Here is a 26920-nt window from a genome sequence, read left to right on the forward strand (position 1 = left end):
TCAGCACTGTCTATCAACATGGCTAGGAAACCCATCCCCTCAGCACTGTCTATCAACATGGCTAGGAAACCCATTCCATCCCCTCAGCACTGTCTATCAACATGGCTAGGAAACCCATTCCATCCCCTCAGCACTGTCTATCAACATGGCTAGGAAACCCATTCCATCCCCTCAGCACTGTCTATCAACATGGCTAGGAAACCCATTCCATCCCCTCAGCACTGTCTATCAACATGGCTAGGAAACCCATTCCATCCCCTCAGCACTGTCTATCAACATGGCTAGGAAACCCATTCCATCCCCTCAGCACTGTCTATCAACATGGCTAGGAAACCCATTCCATCCCCTCAGCACTGTCTATCAACATGGCTAGGAAACCCATTCCATCCCCTCAGCACTGTCTATCAACATGGCTAGGAAACCCATTCCATCCCCTCAGCACTGTCTATCAACATGGCTAGGAAACCCATCCCCTCAGCACTGTCTATCAACATGGCTAGGAAACCCATTCCATCCCCTCAGCACTGTTTATCAACACGGCTAGGAAACCCATTCCATCCCCTCAGCACTGTCTATCAACATGGCTAGGAAACCCATTCCATCCCCTCAGCACTGTCTATCAACATGGCTAGGAAACCCATCCCCTCAGCACTGTCTATCAACATGGCTAGGAAACCCATTCCATCCCCTCAGCACTGTCTATCAACATGGCTAGGAAACCCATCCCCTCAGCACTGTCTATCAACATGGCTAGGAAACCCATTCCATCCCCTCAGCACTGTCTATCAACATGGCTAGGAAACCCATTCCATCCCCTCAGCACTGTCTATCAACATGGCTAGGAAACCCATTCCATCCCCTCAGCACTGTCTATCAACATGGCTAGGAAACCCATTCCATCCCCTCAGCACTGTCTATCAACATGGCTAGGAAACCCATCCCCTCAGCACTGTCTATCAACATGGCTAGGAAACCCATCCCCTCAGCACTGTCTATCAACATGGCTAGGAAACCCATTCCATCCCCTCAGCACTGTCTATCAACATGGCTAGGAAACCCATCCCCTCAGCACTGTCTATCAACATGGCTAGGAAACCCATTCCATCCCCTCAGCACTGTCTATCAACATGGCTAGGAAACCCATTCCATCCCCTCAGCACTGTCTATCAACATGGCTAGGAAACCCATTCCATCCCCTCAGCACTGTCTATCAACATGGCTAGGAAACCCATTCCATCCCCTCAGCACTGTCTATCAACATGGCTAGGAAACCCATCCCCTCAGCACTGTCTATCAACATGGCTAGGAAACCCATTCCATCCCCTCAGCACTGTCTATCAACATGGCTAGGAAACCCATTCCATCCCCTCAGCACTGTCTATCAACATGGCTAGGAAACCCATTCCATCCCCTCAGCACTGTCTATCAACACGGCTAGGAAACCCGTTCCATCCCCTCAGCAGCGTCTATGTAGGGAAGAGTTTCATCCCCTCATTTGAGCAGTGGTGTCACCACACCAGTTTTTGAGGAAAGAGTTTTTGTTTTCCAGCAGCCAGTTGGTTAATAGATTTTTCAACTTCTTAAACATAATGAAGAAGTTGTTAGATGTTTATTTAGCAGATTTAGCAGATGCCTTTATCCAAGGCAACTTACAGAGACTAGGGTGTGTGAACTATGCATCAGCTGCAGAGTCACTTACAATTACGTCTCACCCGAAAGACGGAGCACAAGGAGGTTAAGTGACTTGCTCAGGGTCACACAGTGAGTCATTGGCTGAGGTGGGATTTGAACCGGGGACCTCGTGGTTACAAGCCCTTTTCTTTAACCACTGGACCACACAGCCGATGCCAAGTGTAAAAATAAATATTCCCCGAAATGAGATCACGTGGCTCTGTCAGATGACAGAATCGCAGATGTTAGAAATAGTTTTGTGGTAATTTAATAAATAGGCGCAGTGGGTGGAACCTGTATGTTTACTTAAAAAGTGTGAAGTTTCTACATTGAGCTCAGCACTGTGAGAGTGTCTCCAGACAGAATGCAGGCTTGTGAACTCGCCTTACTGATGTGTAAGTATTATTGCTGGTGCTTTATTAAACATGCTGCTGATTAGCCAGTTGCTTTGAGGACAGTTATAGTGAGAGTTTCCACGTTTGAAGACTCAATCGTAATTCAGAATATAATTTTGAGGTGGTGTCTTGTGGTAATTTCATGGTTAAAGCAGAGTTTGAAAGCCAGGTAAATGAGAGTATTGTAAAACATGCTATATGCAAGGTGAAACAGGGAAGCACATGGTAAAGGACAGGGACGCGTGGAACACAGTGTTTTCATGGTGGTTTCATGGTAAAAGCGAAGTGAAGTGTAACAAAGCCAGTAACTGTATGGTAAAGCAAATGGAAGTATGGTATGTGCACGGCACAACATGGTAAAAGTGAGCTCAAACACGGTAAAGGACTGGGAAGTGTGGTAGATCATACAACAAATGTGTGTAGAAGGATTCTCATATTACTAAACTGATTATATGAATCTGAAAAGTCTTGGATTTCATTCATTCAATAAACTCTTTTTTTCACTTTAAAATAGTGGCACAGAATGTCCTCTCACAATAATCTATGCTGAAGTCCAGTGGTGGTGCCAGACACTCCCTGATGGGGGGGGGGGGGGGCAGAACAAAAAATGGAGGGGGCTACACCCCACTTTGTGTGGGCACACATAAAATACATTTTAATAATTGTGAACATAAGTGTGAACAGCAGGCATTTAAACATGTGGTGTATGTATGTCATCTTCAAAAAGGATAACAAGAAGGTGAACTTATCATTTTATATATAAATAAATAGTCTGACAACATGTTTTAAATGTAAAACAGCTTTCTATATTTTAAAATGTTATGGTAACCAATTTAAAACATAAATGGTGATATAAAGGCTTTTCAACGATTAAAGAAAATTTGTCAACTGTGCGGATTTCAGAAATCTGCACAGATGATGTCGATTTTCATGGTCTTCCAAAGTTGTGCTTGAGTGCAGGAGAGGTTTCTGAAGCAGTCGCGAGAGGTTCCTTTTACACACCAACACATTTGAGACTGAGCTTTAACACACAAACGTTAAGAGAGAATTTGTCAGTAATTGTTTAGTGATATTGTATAAAGACATTGTTTACGGCATCATATATACAGTATATAAATATATAGAGCTACGTATGAGTGCCCTTCTGTCAGAAATAGACCCAGTCTCCATCATTCTTGGCCGCAGCCCTGTTGGGAACATTGTAAAGGCGGCTAAACTGCAGTACTTAATGACCTAGGCAAGATTGTCTAAAGTATTAATCAAATAATACACAGTGTATTGATGTTTAATTAAACATGTATTCACAGTGATACAGAATAAAATATCTATTTACTTCAAGAAAAGTGTGTCAGCTGTCCTCAGAGCTGAGGAAGAACGAATGTGTGTTGGTGATGTCAGAAAGAAACAACCACCAAGGTGTCAAATAAGGAGATGCTGATTAACCTCTACACTGCACCGAGACACAGAAACATGAATATCTGCAAGCCATTGTTTCATTATGTAGAAAGCTGCTCCAAAATGCATTTCACAAACCCTGTAAAAGGAGTTTCATCACAAAATCCATACCTCGAGATGACAAGATAGATGAACAAACAGGAATCTATAGGGGAGGCTAAGAATACGTTGCCTGGGGGGTCTATAGGGAGGCTAAGAAGACGTTGCCTGGGGGGTCTATAGGTAGAGTAAAGTACATTTTGGGGAGGCTTCAGTCATTTTTTCATTTCATCATGACCCAGTGATTGTAGGTCTCTTATGTTGTTTATGGCTTTCTGGTGGCTGAATGTAAAATCCTACTACAATGCTTTTTGTTGCTAGGTATTAATATTGATTACCAACGTTTGCCCTCCATGTACATTTATATGGAGTAAAAGATTTGTCTGGCTCTTTTCATTCCCTTTTTTGATTGTCTATTTGATTTTCATGAACCTGTTCTAGACTGCTGTAGAATATTTGTATTTTATTTTACAGAGAGGTTTAACTAAGGTGTAACTATTTCCCCTTTTCAGGAATGTCTCTGACTGCCTCTCTTTGTGTTTTTCAGGGCTGACCACACTGACCGGCTCTGGACAGTCACAGGGTAAGAGATCACTTTACAATACGGAATGAACATTTCACCCGATCGTTTTGCTTGTGAACTAGCTTTGCTCTAAAATACTACATCAAAAGCCTGTTTTTAATCCACAGAATGAAGGGCATTCAGCTCCATTGTTTTACACCTAGTTCAGGGTGGTCTAAAATCCTTAAATTAATTGATTATTATAATTATTGTTGTTGTTGATTTTATACAGCATATGTGGTAATGTAAGTGCTGGTACTATATGTTGTAGGCAGAAGACAGAAGATATAATTCAAATTAACAACAGTAATGACATGCTGGTTTTATGTTGACATTTTCACTGTGAAATGTTTTTTCAATAAATAGTTAATTATTAGAGAGACCATTGAGCAGGCACTCTTTTGCAAATATTCAGACATAAATTACTTTAAAAATCATTCCTATAATGAGAGAGAGAGAGAGAGAGAGAATCCTTTTTCTATGTAATAATTATTGTAATAATTAAAACATTACAGATAACTAAACATCCGAATACAAAAAGTCCAGGTTTATATTTGTGCCGAGTGCGGGGTCAGTGAAACTAACTCATTGTGTTTTTATTGTTAAAATAATAATAATAAAAAAACAACGTAATACACTGTACTTTTGTTAAAACAGTTACAAATAAATTAGAATCACACATTAATTATAAAATGCTTGGAAGTTAAAAGTTATTTTACAGCAGCACAGCGACCGCTCCCTCCTCATCTACAGATGTTTTGTATAATGCGTATGACTTTTCCAGAGATCTCTAAACTCTTGTACAAATGTGAAGTCTTTTAATATTTAATATTAAAATGCCATAATGGTGCAGTGTATGTTTCTTTAGGTAGAGTTACAGTACTCTGCCCTGTGTAGAGGGCAGCAGTGTGGAGTAGTGGTTAGGGGTCTGGACTCTTGACCGGAGGGTTGTGGGTTCAATCCCCAGTGGGAGACACTGCTGCTGTACCCTTGAGCAAGATACTGTACCTAGATTGCTCCAGTAAAAACCCAACTGTATAAATGGGTAATTATTTGTAAAAATAACGTGATATCTTGTAACAATTGTAAGTTGCTCTGGATATGGGCTTCTGCTAAGAAATAAATAATAATTATATATACACACAAGAGAGAGACTTTGACCTGTGTGTTTTATTATTGATCTCGTCATATTATATTATGATATGATGTTCCTTCTGTAATTACAAACTGCAATATTATTTAATGATCCTTCATGTTATTGATGTCCCTGAGTTTCAGTATTCTGTTCCTAACTGTGGCAATGTGCCCCGCCCCTGTGTTTATTTGTGTGTTGTGTGTTGTGTGTGGTGTGTTAATGTTGGTGTATTGTAGTTGGTACACAGGATATAATGAGCACGAGTGTTTAAAATGTATAATTGTATTTAGACACGAGGGTGGCACAAATCACTTCACGTGCAAATTAAAGTGTATTGATATGCAAGCACGGGAGAGTACAGATTAGTTCACGTGCTCGGGTTCAAGTGAATAATTAATTAGTAATTGAATCCCAGAACAACAGTATATATAGATGCACGAAGCACTCACTCGAGGTTGTGTGTTCGGTAAGTGGAGAACGGGTGAGAGAGAGAGAGGAGAAGTCATTTAAAATATAAACAATTGCTATTAAGTTCTGGAGAGCCAGCGCGGTACTTGTTTGTGTCTGTTCGTCCACTCGTTTGTTTATCTATTTACTTTGGTCAACACGCCATTTTGTTTTGTGAGCTGTGTTCCAAACCTTTTATTTTCTGTCTGTTGGATTCAATTCACCTCATCACCTCGCAGTACTGCGTGTTCCTTTCTGGTCTGACGCCACCACTACAGCCAGCCTGCCACACTAACTAAAAGAGATAATGAAACAGGAGAAATAAATGCAGCAGATGAAGGAACAACGAGCAGCTGGTCATCTTTCATGACCCGAGTGAGGACCGGAGATTCATTTTGTACATGTAGTGCAGTCTGCAGTGGAACATGAAACATTTCATAACTTACCTGTGTGTGTGTGTGTGTGTGTGTCACTTGAAGCAGACTCCTCAAAGCTGATTCACACCCAGCCCTGCTGATCTGAACTCTTTCTGTCTTTTTAGATGAACAGGTGACCCTACAGACTGAACCCCAGCCTCTGTTTGAGGGAGAGACTCTGACTCTGAGGTGTCTCATCCGTGATGGGTCTACAGTGAAGTGGGTTTACTTTTACAAAGATAATATAGAGTTAAAATACCAGAGCACCACGGAGCTGAGAGAGGAACGTGTTTCAAAGAAGCAAGACGGGATCTACAAGTGCAGTGCGAGATGGTGGAGTAAAACCATTTACTCTGCAGAGGTGCGGGTGTCAGTGACAGGTAGGTTCATTCTAACAGCTCCTCCAGTGACTCTGCAGAGGTGCGGGTGTCAGTGACAGGTAGGTTCATTCTAAAAGCTCCTCCAGTGACTCTGCAGAGGTGCGGGTGTCAGTGACAGGTAGGTTCATTCTAACAGCTCCTCCAGTGACTCTGCAGAGGTGCGGGTGTCAGTGACAGGTAGGTTCATTCTAACAGCTCCTCCAGTGACTCTGCAGAGGTGCGGGTGTCAGTGACAGGTAGGTTCATTCTAACAGCTCCTCCAGTGACTCTGCAGAGGTGCGGGTGTCAGTGACAGGTAGGTTCATTCTAACAGCTCCTCCAGTGACTCTGCAGAGGTGCGGGTGTCAGTGACAGGTAGGTTCATTCTAACAGCTCCTCCAGTGACTCTGCAGAGGTGCGGGTGTCAGTGACAGGTAGGTTCATTCTAACAGCTCCTCCAGTGACTCTGCAGAGGTGCGGGTGTCAGTGAGAGGTAGGTTCATTCTAACAGCTCCTCCAGTGACTCTGCAGAGGTGCGGGTGTCAGTGAGAGGTAGGTTCATTCTAACAGCTCCTCCAGTGACTCTGCAGAGGTGCTGGTGTCAGTGACAGGTAGGTTCATTCTAACAGCTCCTCCAGTGACTCTGCAGAGGTGCGGGTGTCAGTGAGAGGTAGGTTCATTCTAACAGCTCCTCCAGTGACTCTGCAGAGGTGCGGGTGTCAGCGAGAGGTAGATTCATTCTAACAGCTCCTCCAGTGACTCTGCAGAGGTGCGAGTGTCAGTGAGAGGTAGGTTCATTCTAACAGCTCCTCCAGTGACTCTGCAGAGGTGCGGGTGTCAGTGACAGGTAGGTTCATTCTAACAGCTCCTCCAGTGACTGCAGAGGTGCGGGTGTCAGTGAGAGGTAGGTTCATTCTAACAGCTCCTCCAGTGACTCTGCAGAGGTGCAGGTGTCAGTGAGAGGTAGGTTCATTCTAACAGCTCCTCCAGTGACTCTGCAGAGGTGCGGGTGTCAGTGAGAGGTAGATTCATTCTAACAGCTCCTCCAGTGACTCTGCAGAGGTGCGGGTGTCAGTGACAGGTAGGTTCATTCTAACAGATCAGGGTGATTTTTTATTAACAGCTCAATCAGTTCACTTTCTGTAAACAAGCATCACTCAAGAAAAGGAAACAAGTTGTATTTTCACCCTTGCCATATAACTCACAATCCTTTCTGGGGGTCTGCTTGCTAGTATCAGCAGGGAAACTGATTATCTTTGCATTGATAGATGTGTATATAAACCTCTTCCTCCATCTTTCCTTGCAATAGTATTACCATGTTCTCTTCATGCAGTTGACTACATACACCACACAAACACTGTTTTACACATCGAGTCGACACTCCCTCTGTTTATAATGTCTTGCATATAAATGGCATGTTGTTGTTCTGGATGTTCTCATTTGCACAGGCATAACTGTGTTTCCATTATTAACATAGGCTTTGTCATTCTCTAGATCAGGGGCTCCCAAAGGCTTGGTCAAGGAGGGCCACTTACCAGGTGGAACACATAATAAAATCCACCTTCATTAAACACCAATATGTGCAATAAATGTGACCTACAGACCTACATCTTTACACTTGCCTTTTCTGGTTTGGTTTCTGAAATATGTTTTTTTAGATTTGATCTTATCATGTTTGTTTTTATACTGTAATGGCTGATTTCACAGACCCGGATTAGCACTAATCTTGGTTTACTTTACCTTAATTAACATTGGGTAGTACTACTCAATGTCTGTGAAACCAGGCATTTCTGTGTATGTTTATGGGGACATCCTAAAACGCTTCTGGGGTTGGGGGGTTAATGTCTCTGCCAGCAAGCACAGGTGTGGCCACTCTCCATTTAGTGCTAATTGGGGAGGGGCCCCTGAATAAGAGCAGCCAGAAATCCTGTGTCTCGGGGAGGAGTAGGTGAGTGTTTGGGGTTCTGTGAGCTGTGTTGCTGTATTTGTATGTTCAGTGAAGGCGAATGCTCAGCCTGACATCGTGTTTGTTTTGTTAAGCCTTTATTTTGGCCCTTTTGCCCACTTGTTTGTGTCATGTCTGGTTTATTAAAGGTGTGCTTTAGCTCTTAAACTGCAGTTCATAAGTCTCAGAGTCTCTTTCTTGATGCGACCCTGCTACAGGGAGATTTTCAAACATCAGCGTTATTGTATCGAACTCGGAGTATAGTAAGGACAGGTTTAGTAGCAAGGCATTCTCAAACACCAGCGTTATTGTATCGATCTTGGGGTATAGTAATGACAGCTTTAGTAGCAAGGTGTTTTCAAACACCAGTGTTATTGTATCGATCTTGGGGTATAGTAACGACAGCTTTAGTAGCTTAGACAGCTTTGGTCTTGTCAACATAATGTGATACTGCTTGCACCGGACAAAGTGTATGGAGCGGACGCTTCCTCTCACATGGAAAGGGAGGAGGATAGAAGGCTTCCAACTACACCCACTGGTTGACTGAAGAGGCCAAAAAGGGTTTAGACAGAAAGGCCAGGTTAGTTTGCAGAGTAACCCTGTGGATTGGTGGAGCACCAAATCCTTAAATGGTTTTGTAACCCTTTCTAGACTGATGAGCATCAATAACTGTTTTTCTGAGGTCCTCAGAGATTTCTTTTGATTGTGGCATGATGTGTTTCCACACACCTGTATGGTGAAGACCAAACTCACAAAGTTTCTGATTTTTATGTAGGGTGGAGCCTCCCAAACGCACCCCTGAAAATCTACCTAATTATTTAAACACCTGATTCTAATTATCCACTTAATTGAGCTGATAAAACCAGGGGTTCACTTACTTTTTCACATACCCTGAATCTTAATTACTCTTTGTTTGTCTAATTCATACATAATTTTGCTTCAAAACACATGGAATTGTTTAATATAAACCCTATTGGATATTTAAGAAAAGACTTAAATTGATTCAAGAAGGCTATCATTGATTCAAGAAGGCTGTCATGGTAAAAATTTCCAGAATTATCATTGGAGTTCACAAACTTTTTCTCGGCACTGTAGTTTCTTCTTGAGTGGGATTTATGTGACTGACTTTTTTCAATGATCATTTGGGACAGTAATCACCGTTTCCAGGGCACGTGCTCTGAGGGACTGGAGTTGTTCTCTCTCTCACTCTCACTCTCTCTCTCACTCTGTCCTCTTCTCTCTCTCTCTCTCTCTCTCTCTCTCTCTCTCTCTCTCTCTCTCTCTCTCTCTCTCTCTCTCTCTCTCTCTCTCTCTCTCTCTCTCTCTCTCTCTCTCTCTCTCTCTCTCTCTCTCTCTCTCTCTCTCTCTCTCTCTCTCTCTCTCTCTCTCCTCTTCTCTGTCTCCACAGAGCTGCCACAGCCTGCCCTGACCCGGGAGCCTTCAGGAGAGATATTTGAAGGAGACGCAGTCACCCTGAGCTGTGTGGTGGAGGAGGGTTCTGGTGGCTGGAGATATCTCTGGTACAAAGACAGTGAGTCCAGTCCTCCAGTGTACCAGACTGACAGAAGCAGTGGAACTGGAGCGGGATACACAATCAGTGCTGCTGCTCTGTCCCACAGTGGAGAGTACTGGTGTCGAGCTGAAAGAAGCAGGACATCATTGAACTCACAATACAGCAAAGCCCTCAGGATACAGGTACATGGTGAGTGACTGAACTGAGTGCAGTGTATAATACTAATACTGCTGTTCAGATGAAGCCCCCACACTGGATCTCAGTCTCTTTCCTTAATGCCATCAGACTGAACTGAGTGGCGTGTATAATACTAATACTGCTGTTCCCATGAAGCCCTCTTCATTAGCCATTAGCCTCTTCATATCTCCCTGATTATCAGAGACTCTTTGCACATTCATTTTTTCACTTAATCTGAAAATAGTAAAAAATGCAGTTTTGCCCTATTTGCGGAAAAGGGATGATTTTTTCCATTAGTGTTTTACCATATCTGTTGTAAGTACAATTAAACAGAATTGAATACAATGAAAATGCTAATCCATTCTCTTGGATGTCTTTTGTTTAAAATGTTCATGTGTTCAGCTTGGCGAGAGCGTCTGTAGCAAACTGAGCCGAACAGCAGAATCTGGATAGTTCAGGAATATGCTATGAAAGTACAGTGCAGTAAATGCTACCATCAATGTGTACTATAATGCACTGATCAGTTCATGCTGCATATCTGCCTGCCTGTCTGTGTTCAGCTGATGCTCTGAATAAAGAACGGGTCCCGAAGAGACTCATGCAGCGTGTTTGGAGGATAAAAAGTTAAAGGGGGAGAGTGTGATGTCATCACCTTTACTTACCAAAGTGTATCAAACACATGAAGAAGAAATGACATTTTACTCTTACCAAAGAAAAACAATACATTGAAACTGTAGTATCAAAATAAATAAGGCAATAACTTTGCAGCTGACTGTGAGAGGTGGGATTGTTTAAGAAAAGGATTGATGCTGTGCAGGTGACTGTGAGAGGTGGGATTGTTTAAGAAAAGGATTGATGCTGCAGGTGACTGTGAGAGGTGGGATTGTTTAAGAAAAGGATTGATGCTGTGCAGGTGACTGTGAGAGGTGGGATTGTTTAAGAAAAGGATTGATGCTGCAGGTGACTGTGAGAGGTGGGATTGTTTAAGAAAAGGATTGATGCTGTGCAGGTGACTGTGAGAGGTGGGATTGTTTATGAAAAGGATTGATGCTGCAGGTGACTGTGAGAGGTGGGATTGTTTATGAAAAGGATTGATGCTGCAGCTGACTGTGAGAGGTGGGATTGTTTAAGAAAAGGATTGATGCTGCAGGTGACTGTGAGAGGTGGGATTGTTTATGAAAAGGATTGATGCTGTGCAGGTGACTGTGAGAGGTGGGATTGTTTATGAAAAGGATTGATGCTGCAGGTGACTGTGAGAGGTGGGATTGTTTATGAAAAGGATTGATGCTGCAGGTGACTGTGAGAGGTGGGATTGTTTAAGAAAAGGATTGATGCTGTGGGTGACTGTGAGAGGTGGGATTGTTTAAGAAAAGGATTGATGCTGTGGGTGACTGTGAGAGGTGGGATTGTTTAAGAAAAGGATTGATGCTGTGCAGGTGACTGAGAGGTGGGATTGTTTAAGAAAAGGATTGATGCTGCAGGTGACTGTGAGAGGTGTGATTGTTTATGAAAGGGATTGATGCTGTGCAGGTGACTGTGAGAGGTGGGATTGTTTATGAAAGGGATTGATGCTGCAGGTGACTGTGAGAGGTGTGATTGTTTATGAAAAGGATTGATGCTGTGCAGGTGACTGAGGTGGGATTGTTTAAGAAAAGGATTGATGCTGCAGGTGACTGTGAGAGGTGGGATTGTTTAAGAAAAGGATTGATGCTGCAGGTGACTGTGAGAGGTGGGATTGTTTATGAAAAGGATTGATGCTGTGCAGGTGACTGAGAGGTGGGATTGTTTATGAAAAGGATTGATGCTGCAGGTGACTGTGAGAGGTGGGATTGTTTAAGAAAAGGATTGATGCTGCAGGTGACTGTGAGAGGTGGGATTGTTTAAGAAAAGGATTGATGCTGCAGGTGACTGTGAGAGGTGTGATTGTTTATGAAAAGGATTGATGCTGTGCAGGTGACTGTGAGAGGTGGGATTGTTTATGAAAAGGATTGATGCTGTGCAGGTGACTGTGAGAGGTGGGATTGTTTAAGAAAAGGATTGATGCTGCAGGTGACTGTGAGAGGTGGGATTGTTTAAGAAAAGGATTGATGCTGCAGGTGACTGAGAGGTGGGATTTTTTCAGAAAAGGATTGATGCTGCAGGTGACTGTGAGAGGTGGGATTGTTTAAGAAAAGGATTGATGCTGTGCAGGTGATTGTGAGAGGTGGGATTGTTTATGAAAAGGATTGATGCTGTGGAGGTGACTGTGAGAGGTGGGATTGTTTATGAAAAGGATTGATGCTGTGCAGGTGACTGTGAGAGGTGGGATTGTTTAAGAAAAGAATTGATGCTGCAGGTGACTGTGAGAGGTGGAATTGTTTTAGAAAAGGATTGATGCTGCAGGTGACTGTGAGAGGTGGGATTGTTTAAGAAAAGGATTGATGCTGTGGAGGTGACTGTGAGAGGTGGGATTGTTTAAGAAAAGGATTGATGCTGCAGGTGACTGAATTTTTTTTTTTTTTTTTTTTTTTACTCCTTGTCATGCCTGCTTGTATTTATGAGATGGAGATTCACCCCCAGTCCTAACCTCTGTTTCAGGCTCATGTATTATTTTTAATTTTTTTTTGTACTTCTTCCTGTTTATCAACTGCAGAAACCCCAGTTATAAATTTTCCTTTCTGGGAAAGCTTTAATAAATGTAGATGATTCCCACAAGTTCAGATTCCACACCATGGTGCTGCTTCAGAGCTGGGAGAGACGTACTGGGAGAACTATTCAAAACAGAGCTGATTAGAGCCCCATAAAAAACAGCTCTTTACTCCAAAGTGTCGAAAATGAGAAATAAACAGCCTAACCTACTTGCATTAAATACCTGCTGTGTTTATGTTTAGCTTTGTATCTCTGACACATATATTTCTCTATTTGAGAAAATGAAGTCATTTCATCTTTGGAGGAAAAGGGCTTTGACAATCTGCCCCATAACATTGCAAGTAGTGACGAGAGGTTTTATTTAAAAAAAATACAAGTAAAATGTTTGCTGGTCTGGTTTAAGACACACACATGTACTGAAGATAGAGCACAGCTTTCAAAACAGATTTTTCAGATACAGCAGGAAGAATGGGCAGCCTCCGTCTATCTTTACAATGCTTCTTTAGTCTTGTTGTAAAAGACTGTACTAGCTAACTCCTTATTATTTTATGAGAGTGTTCATGTAATCTGCAACTGATTAGAGCCTGTCACCTCTCAGCATCATACCCCACAGCAGCGCTCCTGGGAAAGTGCTCTGAGGGACCGGAGTTGTGCTCTCTCTCTCTCTCTCTCTGGACGTTTTGTATTCAGATGCTTAGTTATCTGTAATGTTTTAATTAATACATAGAATAAAGCTCTCTCTCTCTCCTTTCTTTCTTTCTTTCTTTCTTTCTTTCTTTCTTTCTTTCTTTCTTTCTCTCTCTCTCTCTCTCTCTCTCTCTCTCTCTCTCTCTCTCTCTCTCTCTCTCTCTCTCTCTCTACAGAGCTGCCACAGCCTGCCCTGACCCAGGAGCCTTCAGGAGAGATATTTGAAGGAGACTCAGTCACCCTGAGCTGTGGGGTTCAGGAGGGTTCTCGTGGCTGGAGATATCTCTGGTACAAAGACAGTCAGTCCAGTCCTCCAGTGTACCAGACTGACAGCAGCAGTGGAACTGGAGCTGGATACACAATCAGTGCTGCTGCTCTGTCCCACAGCGGAGAGTACTGGTGTAAATCTGGAAAAGAGAGGACATCATTGTACTCACAATACAGCCATCCCATCTGGGTAAATGTAACTGGTGAGGAATACAGAATCAACTTCCTTTTCACTAAAGCTTTGCCCTCAGCAGTAGGGGGTGCTGTTTGGTTCTGCTAGAGCTGATTGGGAGCCTCAATCCTCCAGCATTTCTCTGTTCCTCAGTTTCTAATTCTATTCCTCTCAATGCTTCTCTCTCTACTAAAAGGTTTTATGTTTCTCAACTCCAGAACCACACAACCTCTAAAATCAAAGTGAAATCTGATGTTATATTTAACACCATGACAGCAAATGTTGTCTGAGATTCTTCACCACCAAGAAAAAAAAATATCAAGACAAATATTTATTTAATGATTTGAGAGTGGGACTTAAACTCATGACTAACACTGTTGTAAGTGAGGACTCAACTCATTATGCTTCATAGCAGTATTTGAATGACTTCCACATGATCAGTGAAGAGATACCCAAGTGTTGTAGAACCAAGGGATGGGAAGGGGCAGGATGCTGTGGGATGATGGGAAGGGGCAGGATGCTGGGGGATGATGGGAAGGGGCAGGATGCTGGGGGATGATGGGAAGGGGCAGGATGCTGGGGGATGATGGGAAGGGGCAGGATGCTGGGGGATGATGGGAAGGGGCAGGATGCTGGGGGATGATGGGAAGGGGCAGGATGCTGGGGGATGCTGTGGGATGATGGGAAGGGGCAGGATGCTGGGGGATGTTTCAATGTTCCTGTCTTGACTGAAACATTTGGTGTTACCTTTACAGCTAAAACAATAAGAGCCTCTATACTCCAGCACTGCCTCTGTCTCTCTAAGGAGCCTCTATACTCCAGCGCTGTCTCTGTCTCTCTAAGGAGCCTCTATACTCCAGCGCTGCCTCTGTCTCTCTAAGGAGCCTCTATACTCCAGCGCTGCCTCTGTCTCTCTAAGGAGCCTCTATACTCCAGCGCTGCCTCTGTCTCTCTAAGGAACCTCTATACTCCAGCGCTGCCTCTGTCTCTCTAAGGAGCCTCTATACTCCAGTGCTGTCTCTGTCTCTGTGAGACTCTCACTTTATGGAAGATGCTGTTTCTGATTGATTTGAATATCTTGGTCAGACAGCTTCACAAACACTAACCTGTCTTCATGTCATCTTTTCATAGCTCTGTTCTCCAGGGTGACTCTGACAGCATCTCCAGGAGCCACAGTGAAGGAGGGAGAGGCTCTTAACCTGACCTGTGAGGCAGTAGTGAACAAAACCCCCCGCCCTCAACTCCACTACACCATTGTGAGAGACGGGGAGCCTGTGACTAACAGCACTGACTCTGCACTGTACAGCATAGCCAGCACTGAGAAGAACCACACTGGGAGCTACACGTGTGCTGTGGAGTCACAGGGAGTGAAGAAGAGCAGCCAGGAGCTACACATTGAAGTGCAAAGTAAGAACTATGTGCAATAATAGCACTTATAGCATAGCCATCTGGTATTGAACTGCACTGCAATTAATTACCAGCAGTGTGTAATTGACTTACACAAGTCTGTTAAAATATATAAAGGGTGCTGTCTGATTGTGATGCAGTGTTTCTATGTGCTGTCTGATTGTGATGCACAGTGTTTCTATGTGCTGTCTGACTGTGATGCAGTGTTTCTATGTGCTGTCTGATTGTGATGCAGTGTTTCTATGTGCTGTCTGATTGTGATGCAGTGTTTCTATGTGCTGTCTGATTGTGATGCACAGTGTTTCTATGTGCTGTCTGATTGTGATGCAGTGTTTCTATGTGCTGTCTGATTGTGATGCAGTGTTTCTATGTGCTGTCTGATTGTGATGCAGTGTTTCTATGTGCTGTCTGATTGTGATGCACAGTGTTTCTATGTGCTGTCTGATTGTGATGCAGTGTTTCTATGTGCTGTCTGATTGTGATGCAGTGTTTCTATGTGCTGTCTGATTGTGATGCAGTGTTTCTATGTGTTGTCTGACTGTGATGCAGTGTTTCTATGTGCTGTCTGATTGTGATGCGCAGTGTTTCTATGTGCTGTCTGATTGTGATGCAGTGTTTCTATGTGCTGTCTGACTGTGATGCAGTGTTTCTATGTGCTGTCTGATTGTGATGCACAGTGTTTCTATGTGCTGTCTGATTGTGATGCAGTGTTTCTATGTGCTGTCTGACTGTGATGCAGTGTTTCTATGTGCTGTCTGACTGTGATGCGCAGTGTTTATGTGCTGTCTGACTGTGATGCAGTGTTTCTATGTGCTGTCTGATTGTGATGCAGTGTTTCTATGTGCTGTCTGATTGTGATGCAGTGTTTCTATGTGCTGTCTGACTGTGATGCGCAGTGTTTATGTGCTGTCTGACTGTGATGCAGTGTTTCTATGTGCTGTCTGATTGTGATGCAGTGTTTCTATGTGCTGTCTGACTGATGCACAGTGTTTCTATGTGCTGTCTGATTGTGATGCAGTGTTTCTATGTGCTGTCTGACTGTGATGCACAGTGTTTCTATGTGCTGTCTGATTGTGATGCAGTGTTTCTATGTGCTGTCTGATTGTGATGCAGTGTTTCTATGTGCTGTCTGACTGTGGTGCACAGTGTTTATGTGCTGTCTGATTGTGATGCAGTGTTTCTATGTGCTGTCTGATTGTGATGCAGTGTTTCTATGTGCTGTCTGACTGATGCACAGTGTTTCTATGTGCTGTCTGACTGTGATGCAGTGTTTCTATGTGCTGTCTGATTGTGATGCAGTGTTTCTATGTGCTGTCTGGCTGTGATGCACAGTGTTTCTATGTGCTGTCTGACTGTGATGCAGTGTTTCTATGTGCTGTCTGATTGTGATGCAGTGTTTCTATGTGCTGTCTGATTGTGAAGCAGTGTTTCTATGTGCTGTCTGACTGTGATGCACAGTGTTTCTTTGTGCTGTCTGACTGTGATGCAGTGTTTCTATGTGCTGTCTGATTGTGATGCAGTGTTTCTATGCTCTGTTATTCTGTGTAGTTTTCTAGTTTGTATTATGTGTGTGTGTACTGACATATTTTCAATATATGTTTTTGTACTCAACCCAGTGGCATTATGATTTAGTACTGACAATTATGAATTGATTTGCTCTCTGAGTTACAGCAGAGCTTTAAGCAGACATGCAGGGCCTGTCTGTTTAAGAGTAAACTGATAAGAAACTAAAGGGCTGATCTGATCAACCTGTTCTCTGTTTGGATAAGCCACAGCTGTGGAATCACCCTGGATCGCATCACCCATGAGATTAGCCTCCAAATAGAGTGGTTGATGCAATACAGTTCGATTCTTAGGTACTATAAAAATAAATCCAGCTGTGGCTTATTCTGGAAGGGTACGGTTCATCAAACCAGCCCTAGTTCTCAGAGCTGCAAAGTGGCTGCTTCATCATTGCAACTCTTGAAGCAGCATGATCAGGAGTAACCTGCATACATAACAGCTCCCAACCATTTCTGCAAATTCAAGCAGCTCAGTGAAGGTGTATGGAAGTCACTAGCACACACTCACACTGTACCTTCCTTCCTCAGCATCATGGCACAGAACGGTTGCTGTTGGCTTCAGCGTCGGCTTCTTTGTGATTCTTGTCACTGTGTTCACTCTGCTGCTCCTCTATCACAAGATGAAAGGTGAGGCTCTGTTTGTTCCACGTTTCACCTGGCCCATCACAGCACAGAGTCAGGCTTCTTCCTGCGCTTGCTCTAGTGAAAATGAACTGCCATAGTATTCTGAGCAGCCCATTTTTAAATATAATGCATTCTCATTGTATATGCGCAGCTAATTATCCAAAAACGTTGATCAAGTTTGTGTTTACTTCCTTTAACACACTAACAGTGCAGAAACAACCTGAAAAGCATCTTCTTTTTTTGCAGGTCTCCCGTGTATCCCGGGTGGTAAGTGGAGGTAAGTCAGAACAAGCATGTGTACACACAGGGTCCTCGTCCACTACAGTGCTGAGAATCACTTCTCATTACAGGAGCTTTGGATCCCAGCTTCTCTTCCAACTTTCCAAGAGGTTCTTTATTCTGGTAAAGCTGTCCATGAGTACCAGCAGTGCCCCTCGATCCCTCAGTACAGCGCAGACTGGACAGTGCATTACAAGTCTAGGTATAGCACAGAGAAGAGAGAATCCATTGCAGAAGGATCCATTTTCAACACAAAGTGAAGGTTTGAAGTAACGGGACTCTACTGGTAGCCATGGAGACAGATTACAGGAACGACGAAACCCAAGAGGGCAAAAGAAATTAGAAGTTAAAAGCACTTCCCAGGTCATGAAAATAAATGGACAATAAAACTCTGGAGCAGAACTACTAAGAACTACTAAGAATGATTACAAATAGCATGCAAATCAAACATAGTAAAATAAACTGTTTAAACTACTACACAGAGAATTGTGAGGGTCTGGAACCAACTCCCCAGTAATGTTGTTGAAGCTGACACCCTGGGATCCTTCAAGAAGCTGCTTCATGAGATTCTGGGATCAATAAGCTACTAAAAACCAAACAAGCAAGATGGGCCGAATGGCCATCTCTCATTTGTAAACTTTCTTATGTTCTTACTTGCAATTTAACAATGCTGTCAGTATTTGTCTTTAAAATAATATAACCTTACAAACAAATCATCACTGGTATAGATGGAGGCGGGGAGTGTGGAATCATTGCTGAACTGAAACTTGTGTATCTTACTACTGTCACAGGAACCACTCAGATCAGGACCAGGACCACCCAGCAGGGAGAGTAGAGCTCTCCAAACGAGCACAGCAACCCGGTGAGTTACTGACAGACAGTGGCACTGTGGAAGGGTGAAAGCCCTTAATGTATACTGTGTGGGGGAATGTAAGGTTGGCAGGGATGGGGTTAAATCTGTCCCTGTCAGCAATCACAGGTGTGGCCATTCCCCAATTAGGTCATTTTTGCTAACTGGGGAGTGGCCACATGTATAAAATGAACCAGAAATCCTTTGTTTGAAGGGTTGTGCGTGCGTGCTGTGATTTTGTGTAGTTTTGAAACGTTATAGTGAAGGCGAGTGCCCAGCCTCCTGTGTTTTGTTTGTTTTTGTTTGAAGCACGTAATAGCGCTTTAAAACTGCAGCTTTCTGTCTGTATCCTGCTGGTGACATGTTGGGCTGTGATGCTTTCCTGTCACAGGCACCAAAATATTATTCAGACACAATAATACCAGTAAAGCTACGTACCTAAATGCATTCGTAAACTTGCATTCAACACATATTGAATAAATACTGAAATACAATCCACACAACTCAATAGAGAAACAAAATATTTTAATGAAAAAATATGTTGACAGTTTAAAATGGCATACTGTACCTAACTCTGCCTAAACCAATGTGAAAGGACAAATAAAATCAATTGATGTCGATTGAATTTAATTATAACTTTTTTCTCAAATACATTTTAAGTTAACACTGCATTAGTCTTTACATTTTGAAATGTCCCTCCAGAATCTGAAGAAATCGTTTACTGCGATGTTGACACAAGCAAACATAACCCTAAAAAGAAAGGTAAGAATCGCTGCAAATCCTGTCTCTAAATTACCAGCCTGAAAGTCCCTTTCACAATTCCACGCACTGTGAAGCATTGTAACCCATTCCAGTGGCTCCTGAGTGTTTGTATATCAGTTGTATGTCCAGTTGGCTCTCATGGTGTAAGAGTGTCTCCTCGTGATCAAGAGGACTGCAGAGCTGAGCTGCTTCCGAAACCAGAAGACACCCCGCAGTCTGGGGGTAACCCCTGAACACCAAGGGGGGGCCAACTGGGATAAGACTGGAACTACTCATCCAGTGTGTTTAACATTGTGTTTATTGAGCACTCAAACCTGATGCTATGTACTCAGCTGTGAAAAAACTAAGACAATGACTATTCCCTTTCAGACTGCATTTTCTCATTTTACTTTTTAAAAATTCTCTCCAGAATCAGGAAAAAAAGGCAAGAAACGCTACAAATTCTGTCTTTAAATTCCCCAAATTATCAACAATTCTGGCATTAGACTGGAACTACTGATCCAATGTGTTTACTCTCCTGTATTGCTCATAACAGTCTGCTTATTTTACCCAGTTAAACCTGCAGAGACTGATACTGTGTACTCAGCTGTGAATATCACTGCAGGTAAGAATCTCTTAAAGCTCTTTCCATTGCAACAGTCTCCTCTCTCTCTCTCTCTCTCTCTCATTGAATATAAGAAACAAAGAACCCCATTTGCTCAGTACGTAATTTCTTACTCTGAGTAAATGTGGTGTTCCTTACATCCACTAGGGGCAGAGTGCTGCAAAAAGAAAAGGATTGGTTTAGTCAGGTGTACCTGGTGAATTTAGGATTTAGACATGACTAGAAAACTAGAAGATAGTGAGTTTCCTTCCTCAGATATCCCCAACCCTGCAGATGATAATGATTAAGCAGACGCTTTTATCCAAAGCGATTTACAGAGACTTGGGGATGAACTGTGCAGAGTCAATTCCAATAGGACTTCTCTTTCTCAATTGTACGGCTTCTTAGCGTGAATAGACGATTTCCACTCGTACAGTATTTTAGACGCGTCCTTCCTGTAGCGTGTGGAATGTGCTGCTACGTCACATAAATAATGACTGTGGAGAGAGAGTGACGACCAGCCACTGACGAAAACAAACCAATAAACCACAGCGTTCCACAAATAATAATACAAATAATCTGCATTCCATAAGAAACCGTGGTGTACTATCCTTGTATTAACATGTTTTACTACATATATATTTATTATAAACATATTATACACGTAGCTTCAGCAATTCTGATGCTTAGAGTCTACGAACGTTTAAATCCCAGCACTTTAGGTTAATGATATAAAAATGATCCAGTCAAAATGTTTAGTACAGTACATTTTACATATTGGTAGGCTGCCCCACTCACCCACAAAGGGACAGAAAAGTCTGAAACCAGTCACAAAAGTCACAAACAGGATTTTGGTCAGTTGTATGACTTGCCTCTTGAAGTCATGTTTTAGACGCACGCTTCCTGTAACACATGGGATGTGCTGCTACGTCACATAAATAATAACTGAGGAGAGAGAGAGATGACTTTATAAGCTGCATGGAAATCCAGCCATTGATACTGACATACTGTCATCTCATTATGCACTGTCCCATTATATCCCATTATACAGGGATATTCAACCTCCACAGTGGAACATCTTCATGTAACTCCAGACTCTCGATCACAAACTAGAAGAAACTGAAGCAAGCAGGGCATGTCTACATCAGTGTTATAACAAGCACCTGAAATGACTATGAATTTGGCTGGTTTCACTCAGTAGCCTGTCTGTATTCCCCAGCAGCGAGCAACCCTGAGGTCTTATAATCTAAACTGTAAGGATTGCTGGGAGGATATAGAACCTCTTCCTCTCTCTCTCTTCTCTCTGTATTAATCAGGGTGTGTTTCTCCACAGCCCAACCTGCAGCAGCCAATGCAGAGGCCATGTATGCCACAGTCCTCCCAAAGAAGAAAAAGAAGGTAAGCTTTGCTTTATTTGTATTTTTCATCCTTTCCTCTGTCCGTCTTCTCTAACCACTACAGACACCCTCCCTCCCAGTCCCTGAGCTCTAACTACCAGGGATAACCTCTCCCTTAAAGTCCCTCAGCTCTAACCACTAGAGTCAGCATCCCTCCCTCAGTCCCTCAGCTCTAACCACTAGAGTCAGCATCCCTCCCTCCCAGTCCCTCATCTCTAACCACTAGAGCCAGCATCCCTCCCTCTCAGTCCCTCAGCTCTAACCACTAGAGCAGGGGTAGTCAATAGGCGGCCCGCGGGCCAAATCCGGACCGCCAGACGCTTTTGAACGGACCGTGGAATCATTTTATTTACTTAATATTATCATTATTGTAATTGTTTTAATTATTATTTTTACCCTCTCATTCCCTCACAATGCCATCTCTGATCTAGTGTACTGTTAATTTGAACTATCGTCAGTTTCCACGAATAAAAAAAACGAACGAGAGTTCCTTTTTTATACACCTTCCACTGTACGCTCGTGCGCACTGTTGAACGCTGTAGTCCCGCCTCCAGTGCTTTCGATGTCAAGTTAACAGCAGTGTGTTTAAACATGGCAGCAAAAAAAAGGAAAGTTGATACCGAAAATCGTTCATTTAAAGAAGAGTGGACCAATGCTTTTTGTTTTGTTTTGCCACAGCGACCAAATGCTCGACCGGTATGTTTAATATGTACAGAGGCTGTTGCTGTTATTAAAAGTGGGAACATCAAACGGCACTATGAAACGAAGCACATGGATTTTGACCACAAATATCCACTGGGCTCCCGTTTAAGATCAGACAAGATCACTTCATTAAAAGATGGATATTCTCATAGCACAAATATTATTTCAAAGGCTACTTGTGCTCAGGAAAAGGCAACTGAAGCTTCACTGAGGTGTGTGTGGGTTATGGCAAAACACAGGAAACCTTTTACAGATGCGGACATGGTTAAGCAATGTATGGTTACTACAGCTGAAACCCTTTTCGCGGAGAAGAAAGACGTTGTTGAAGCCTTCAGACAACTACCACTTTCAGATACAACAGCTATTAGGCGCGCTGAGATCATGGCACAAGACGTTTTTAAGCAGTTAAGTGAGAAACTGAAAACTGGAAAATTTTCCATAGCAGTGGACGAATCCTGTGATATCAGGGACACAGCTCAGCTAGCAATGTATGTCCGGTTTTTTGATGGAGAGAAATTTGTGGAGGATTTGTTGTCGCTTATACCGCATAACAATCGCACGACAGGTGAGGATTTGTTTAATTCTGTTCAAACTTTTTTGTCTAATGAAGGTTTTGATGTGAATCAGATTGTGTCAATTACAACAGATGGTGCTCCTGCCATGATCGGTACTCACCGAGGGCTTGTGAAACGTCTGCAAGACCTGAACCCCAATTTGATTTCCTATCACTGTGCAATCCACCAAACCGCACTTTGTGCAAAGCTCAGCGATGAGTATTCTAATGTAATGTCAATGGTGATAAAACTTGTCAACTTCCTTCGGTCAAAGTCAGCACTGCAACACAGGCAATTCAAAAGCTTTCTTTCAGAAGTGTCTGCCGATTACGATGACCTCTTGGTCCACAATGACATCCGCTGGCTGAGCAGAGGGCAAGTACTAAGGAGGCTGTGGGAAATTCGAGTTCATGTGGAAGAATATCTGCATACAATTCCAGGGAAAAGGGCAGAAGAACTATACACATTTTTGAGAGATGCCGCAAGCATGAGCATCCTGGCATTCCTTGTTGATTTGACTGGCCACTTAAATGATTTCAACTTAAAGCTACAGGGGCGAAATCACAATGTAGTAGATCTCCATAACAGTGTCGCTTCATTTAAAAACAAACTGAGTCTATTCAAAAGTGATTTGGAAACTGGGGGGATGCTGCATTTCCCAACGCTGATAAGCTGCCGGGACACTGCAGACGTGCATCAGATGACGTCATCTCTGGACAGGCTTCTTCAAAACTTCCAGCACAGGTTCCAAGAATTTGAAAGTGTTAAAGATGTCTTCCTGTTTGTAAAGAACCCATTCGTGGTGCAAGCAAACGGCACTTGGTGTGATCAAGCAAAAGCATCCTTTCCGGATGTTGAAAAAGCAAAACTACAGCTGGAGCTTATTGATTTACAATCTGATGAAGTGCTTAAGATGCGGCACACTGAAACTACATGTGAAACTTTCTGGACAACCCTTGTGCTGGACTCCAAGTATCCACACTTGAGGAAGGTGGCATTTAACATCTTGACTATGTTTGGCTCGACATACGTGTGTGAGTCTGCGTTCTCAACAATGAACAACATTAAATCGCGTAATCGCTCCGTTTTGACTGATAATCATCTGTGCAACTGCCTCCGTCTTGCCTTGACTGAACTCACTCCAAACTTCAAGGCCCTTGTCCACCAGAGGACCTGTCATTTTTCCCACTGATGGTGAGTATTATAATTCTACATTATTCACATATATTTTATTTCAAATTGTATTGCTGTATAAAATTACATTTTCAGTAGTGATACCATACTATAGTTAACAGGTATTTCACAGTAATTATTCATGATTCTTTTGCTTAAAACATGTGTGTGTGGGTGTGTATTTGTTATTGGAAAGACTTGAATCATAAAAGCTAAGATAGAGAGTATTTTCTTTCAAACTTTAATATTAAACAAGCAACAAGGCTTTGTAGATTATCTATATTAATCTATGCCTACTATAATTTTATTTAACAAAACCAAAGTTAATACTCTTTGTAAACTCTAATTCAAAACTTAAAACAGTTATCTGAAAGTGTTTTAATGCTAATATTTACATCTGTTTGACATTTGATATATGTACTTTCTCAAAGTCTCAGATTTAATTTATTACATTTTTTTTAATGGACTAAAAATATGACTAAAAGCAATGGGGTATATTACTAATTCACAGCATTATATGTGTTTGTTGGACAGGGGCACTTGCAGCAAGAAAAATGTTTCGGACCTTGACTTTCAGATGAGTCTGGACCTTGACTATACCTTGACCAAGAAATGTGGACCTTGACAAAAAATAATTGACTACCCCTGCACTAGAGTCAGCATCCCTCCCTCCCAGTCCCTCAGCTCTAACCACTAGAGTCAGCATCCCTCCCTCCCAGTCCCTCAGCTCTAACCACTAGAGTCAGCATCCCTCCCTCTCAGTCCTTCAGCTCTAACCACTAGAGTCAGCATCCCTCCCTCCCTCCCAGTCCCTCAGCTCTAACCACTAGAGCAAGCATCCCAGTCCCTCTTCTCTAACTACCAGGGACAGTCTCTCTCCCTCCCAGTCTCTCAGCATTAACCACAATAGCCACGGTCCGCTCAGCCTGCTTGTTTGAGTGTGTGGAGAGCTGTCGGATTCCTTGTCTCTCACCCTGCAGTAAATGAAAGGGGTCCCCAGGAGTGAGAACCAGCCAGAATCCAGAGACCCTGAGAAGGGGAGCATGTCAGACTTAAGCAGACAGACCCATTCTTTCATACACTGGGGAGGCCTGGGATTCAGCTCCACTCCTGCCCCTGAATTGGAATTGAATCTCACTCATCATGCTGTGAGGATTTCGGACAGAGTTACAAGTCTTTCTACTTAGAAGAGACACATTGGAAATATATGCCAAGAAACCTGTTGTATTGCTTGTATTGATATTTTTCCATGAATGTATTAAGACTTTGAAACTCTTTGTATTGTGTTCCAATTTAGACTCTTAGTTTCAGTTTGTATATCAAAAAAATAATTAGCCACTGCCATTAAAATAACATATGTAAAGCTTAATATGCAATTGAATTTGAAAGCTTGACATGCAATTGCATTGTATTCAAGTGTGAAGTGTATACCATGCTATTAAAAGATAAGATCAGAAGCATTTGAACTAGAAATGAAGGGGGGATAAAATCAACAAAAAACAGAAGGGAAACTACATCAAAACAAGGGCAACAACTCGGGTAACGCAGCCACTAAATGTATTTAACTAAATGCTAGAAGTCTCACAAACAAAATGTTAGAACTTGAAGCTACTGCACAAACAAGTAACTACGATGTGATAGGTGTTACAGAAACGTGGTTATCCGAGGGTGATGGAGACGAATATAATATTAGTGGGTATACACTGTATAGGAAAGACAGGCAGGACAGAAGAGGCGGAGGGGTAGCGCTATACATAAGAAATAGTCTAGAAGCCCAGGTGTTAAATCTGGAAGAAAAAAATGCAGACCAGATCAGAATAATGGACAAAAATTCAAAGGGCATAAAAATAGGGGCATGCTATAGACTGTCAAATTCAGACACTGAGCAAAATAATCTGTTCTACAATGACATTAGAAATGCATGTAGAAAAGGAGAAGCCATACTAATGGGGGATTTCAACCTCCCCCATATCAAATGGGAAAACCCGGTGAAATGGTGGAAATGACAAATGACTGCTTCCTAACCCAATTCGTCAAGGCACCGACTAGAGGGGAGGCATGCCTTGATTTAGTCTTTTCAAATAACGAAGACAGAATAACTAAAGCAGAGGTCAGAGCCATTGGCAAACTCAAGTTTACAATTTTAGGAAGGCAAACTATGAAGGAATGAAACAGAGACTAACAGAAGTAGACTGGAGTAAAATAATAGAGAAAACATCCACAGAAAAAGGATGGCTGTTTTGTAAAAATGTAGTACTAGAGGCGCAAAACAATTACATCCCAAAAGTAAACAAATCTAAATCTAAAACAAAGTTGCCACAATGGTTTAATAGATCAATTAAAAAATATTCAGTGAAAAAAGGCACTTTACAGAACGTTGAAAAGGGACCAAAAACAAAGTACACAGAAAGAGTACTTGGAACTGCAAACACAAGTCAAAAAGTTAGAAGTAAGAAGTTAGAAAGGCCAAGAGAGAGATAGAAATCAATATTGCTAAGGGAGCTAAAACCAATTCCAAAATGTTTTTCCAATATTATAACAGCAAGAGAACATTCAAAGAGGAGGTTAAATGTCTGAGACAGAAATGGCAAAACCATAGATGAAGAAAAAAATATAGCAAATGTATTAAATGATTACTTTTCACAGGTTTTTACAAAGGAGGACACAGACAATATGCCTCACATGTCGACCTGTTCCTCTCTGGTTTTAAATAACTTTTAAATAACTTTAGCATAACAGAGGCAGAAGTGTTAAAGGGACTAGGAGCTCTTAAAATAAACAAATCCTCTGGGATGAGATCCTCCCAATAGTACTCAAAGAAATTAAAGAAGTTATTTACAAACCGCTAACCAAGATCATGTAACAGTCTCTTAACACAGGGGTTGTACCGACAGACTGGAGAATTGCAAACGTAATACCAATCCACAAAAAGGGAGACAAAACCGAACCAGGTAACTACAGATCAATAAGCCTGACTTCTATTATATGTAAACTTATGGAAACTATAATAAGATCCTAAATGGAAAATTACCTATATGGTAACAATATCCTGGGAGACAGTCAGCATGGTTTTAGGAAAGGGAGATTGTGTCTACAGTGGTGTACCACAGAGATCAGTATTAGGTCCTCTGCTATTCCTTATCTACATTAATGATTTAG

General features: G+C 42.3%; 2 protein-coding genes across 2 annotated transcripts; both read left to right on the forward strand.

Annotated features, from left to right (window-relative positions):
- The first annotated feature begins 2000 nt into the window (after positions 1 to 2000).
- On the forward strand, positions 2001 to 25758 carry LOC117434225 (Fc receptor-like protein 5). The gene is made up of 13 exons (XM_059009069.1): positions 2001 to 2066; positions 4108 to 4143; positions 6246 to 6500; positions 9833 to 10126; positions 13606 to 13899; positions 15000 to 15275; positions 17366 to 17464; positions 17708 to 17738; positions 18532 to 18602; positions 19293 to 19352; positions 19906 to 19956; positions 21269 to 21333; positions 24742 to 25758. The coding sequence occupies exons 1-13, from the start codon at positions 2036 to 2038 to the stop codon at positions 24742 to 24744; spliced, it is 1566 nt and encodes a 521-aa protein (XP_058865052.1). The 5' UTR covers positions 2001 to 2035; the 3' UTR covers positions 24745 to 25758.
- On the forward strand, positions 22045 to 24716 carry LOC131707028 (SCAN domain-containing protein 3-like). The gene is made up of 2 exons (XM_059009063.1): positions 22045 to 23782; positions 24296 to 24716. Exon 1 carries the CDS (start codon positions 22104 to 22106, stop codon positions 23778 to 23780), a length of 1677 nt encoding a protein of 558 aa, XP_058865046.1. The 5' UTR covers positions 22045 to 22103; the 3' UTR covers positions 23781 to 23782; positions 24296 to 24716.
- Positions 25759 to 26920: the final 1162 nt, after the last annotated feature.

The sequence above is a fragment of the Acipenser ruthenus genome, chromosome 38, assembly GCF_902713425.1.
Source record: "Acipenser ruthenus chromosome 38, fAciRut3.2 maternal haplotype, whole genome shotgun sequence".
Lineage (NCBI taxonomy): Eukaryota > Metazoa > Chordata > Actinopteri > Acipenseriformes > Acipenseridae > Acipenser > Acipenser ruthenus.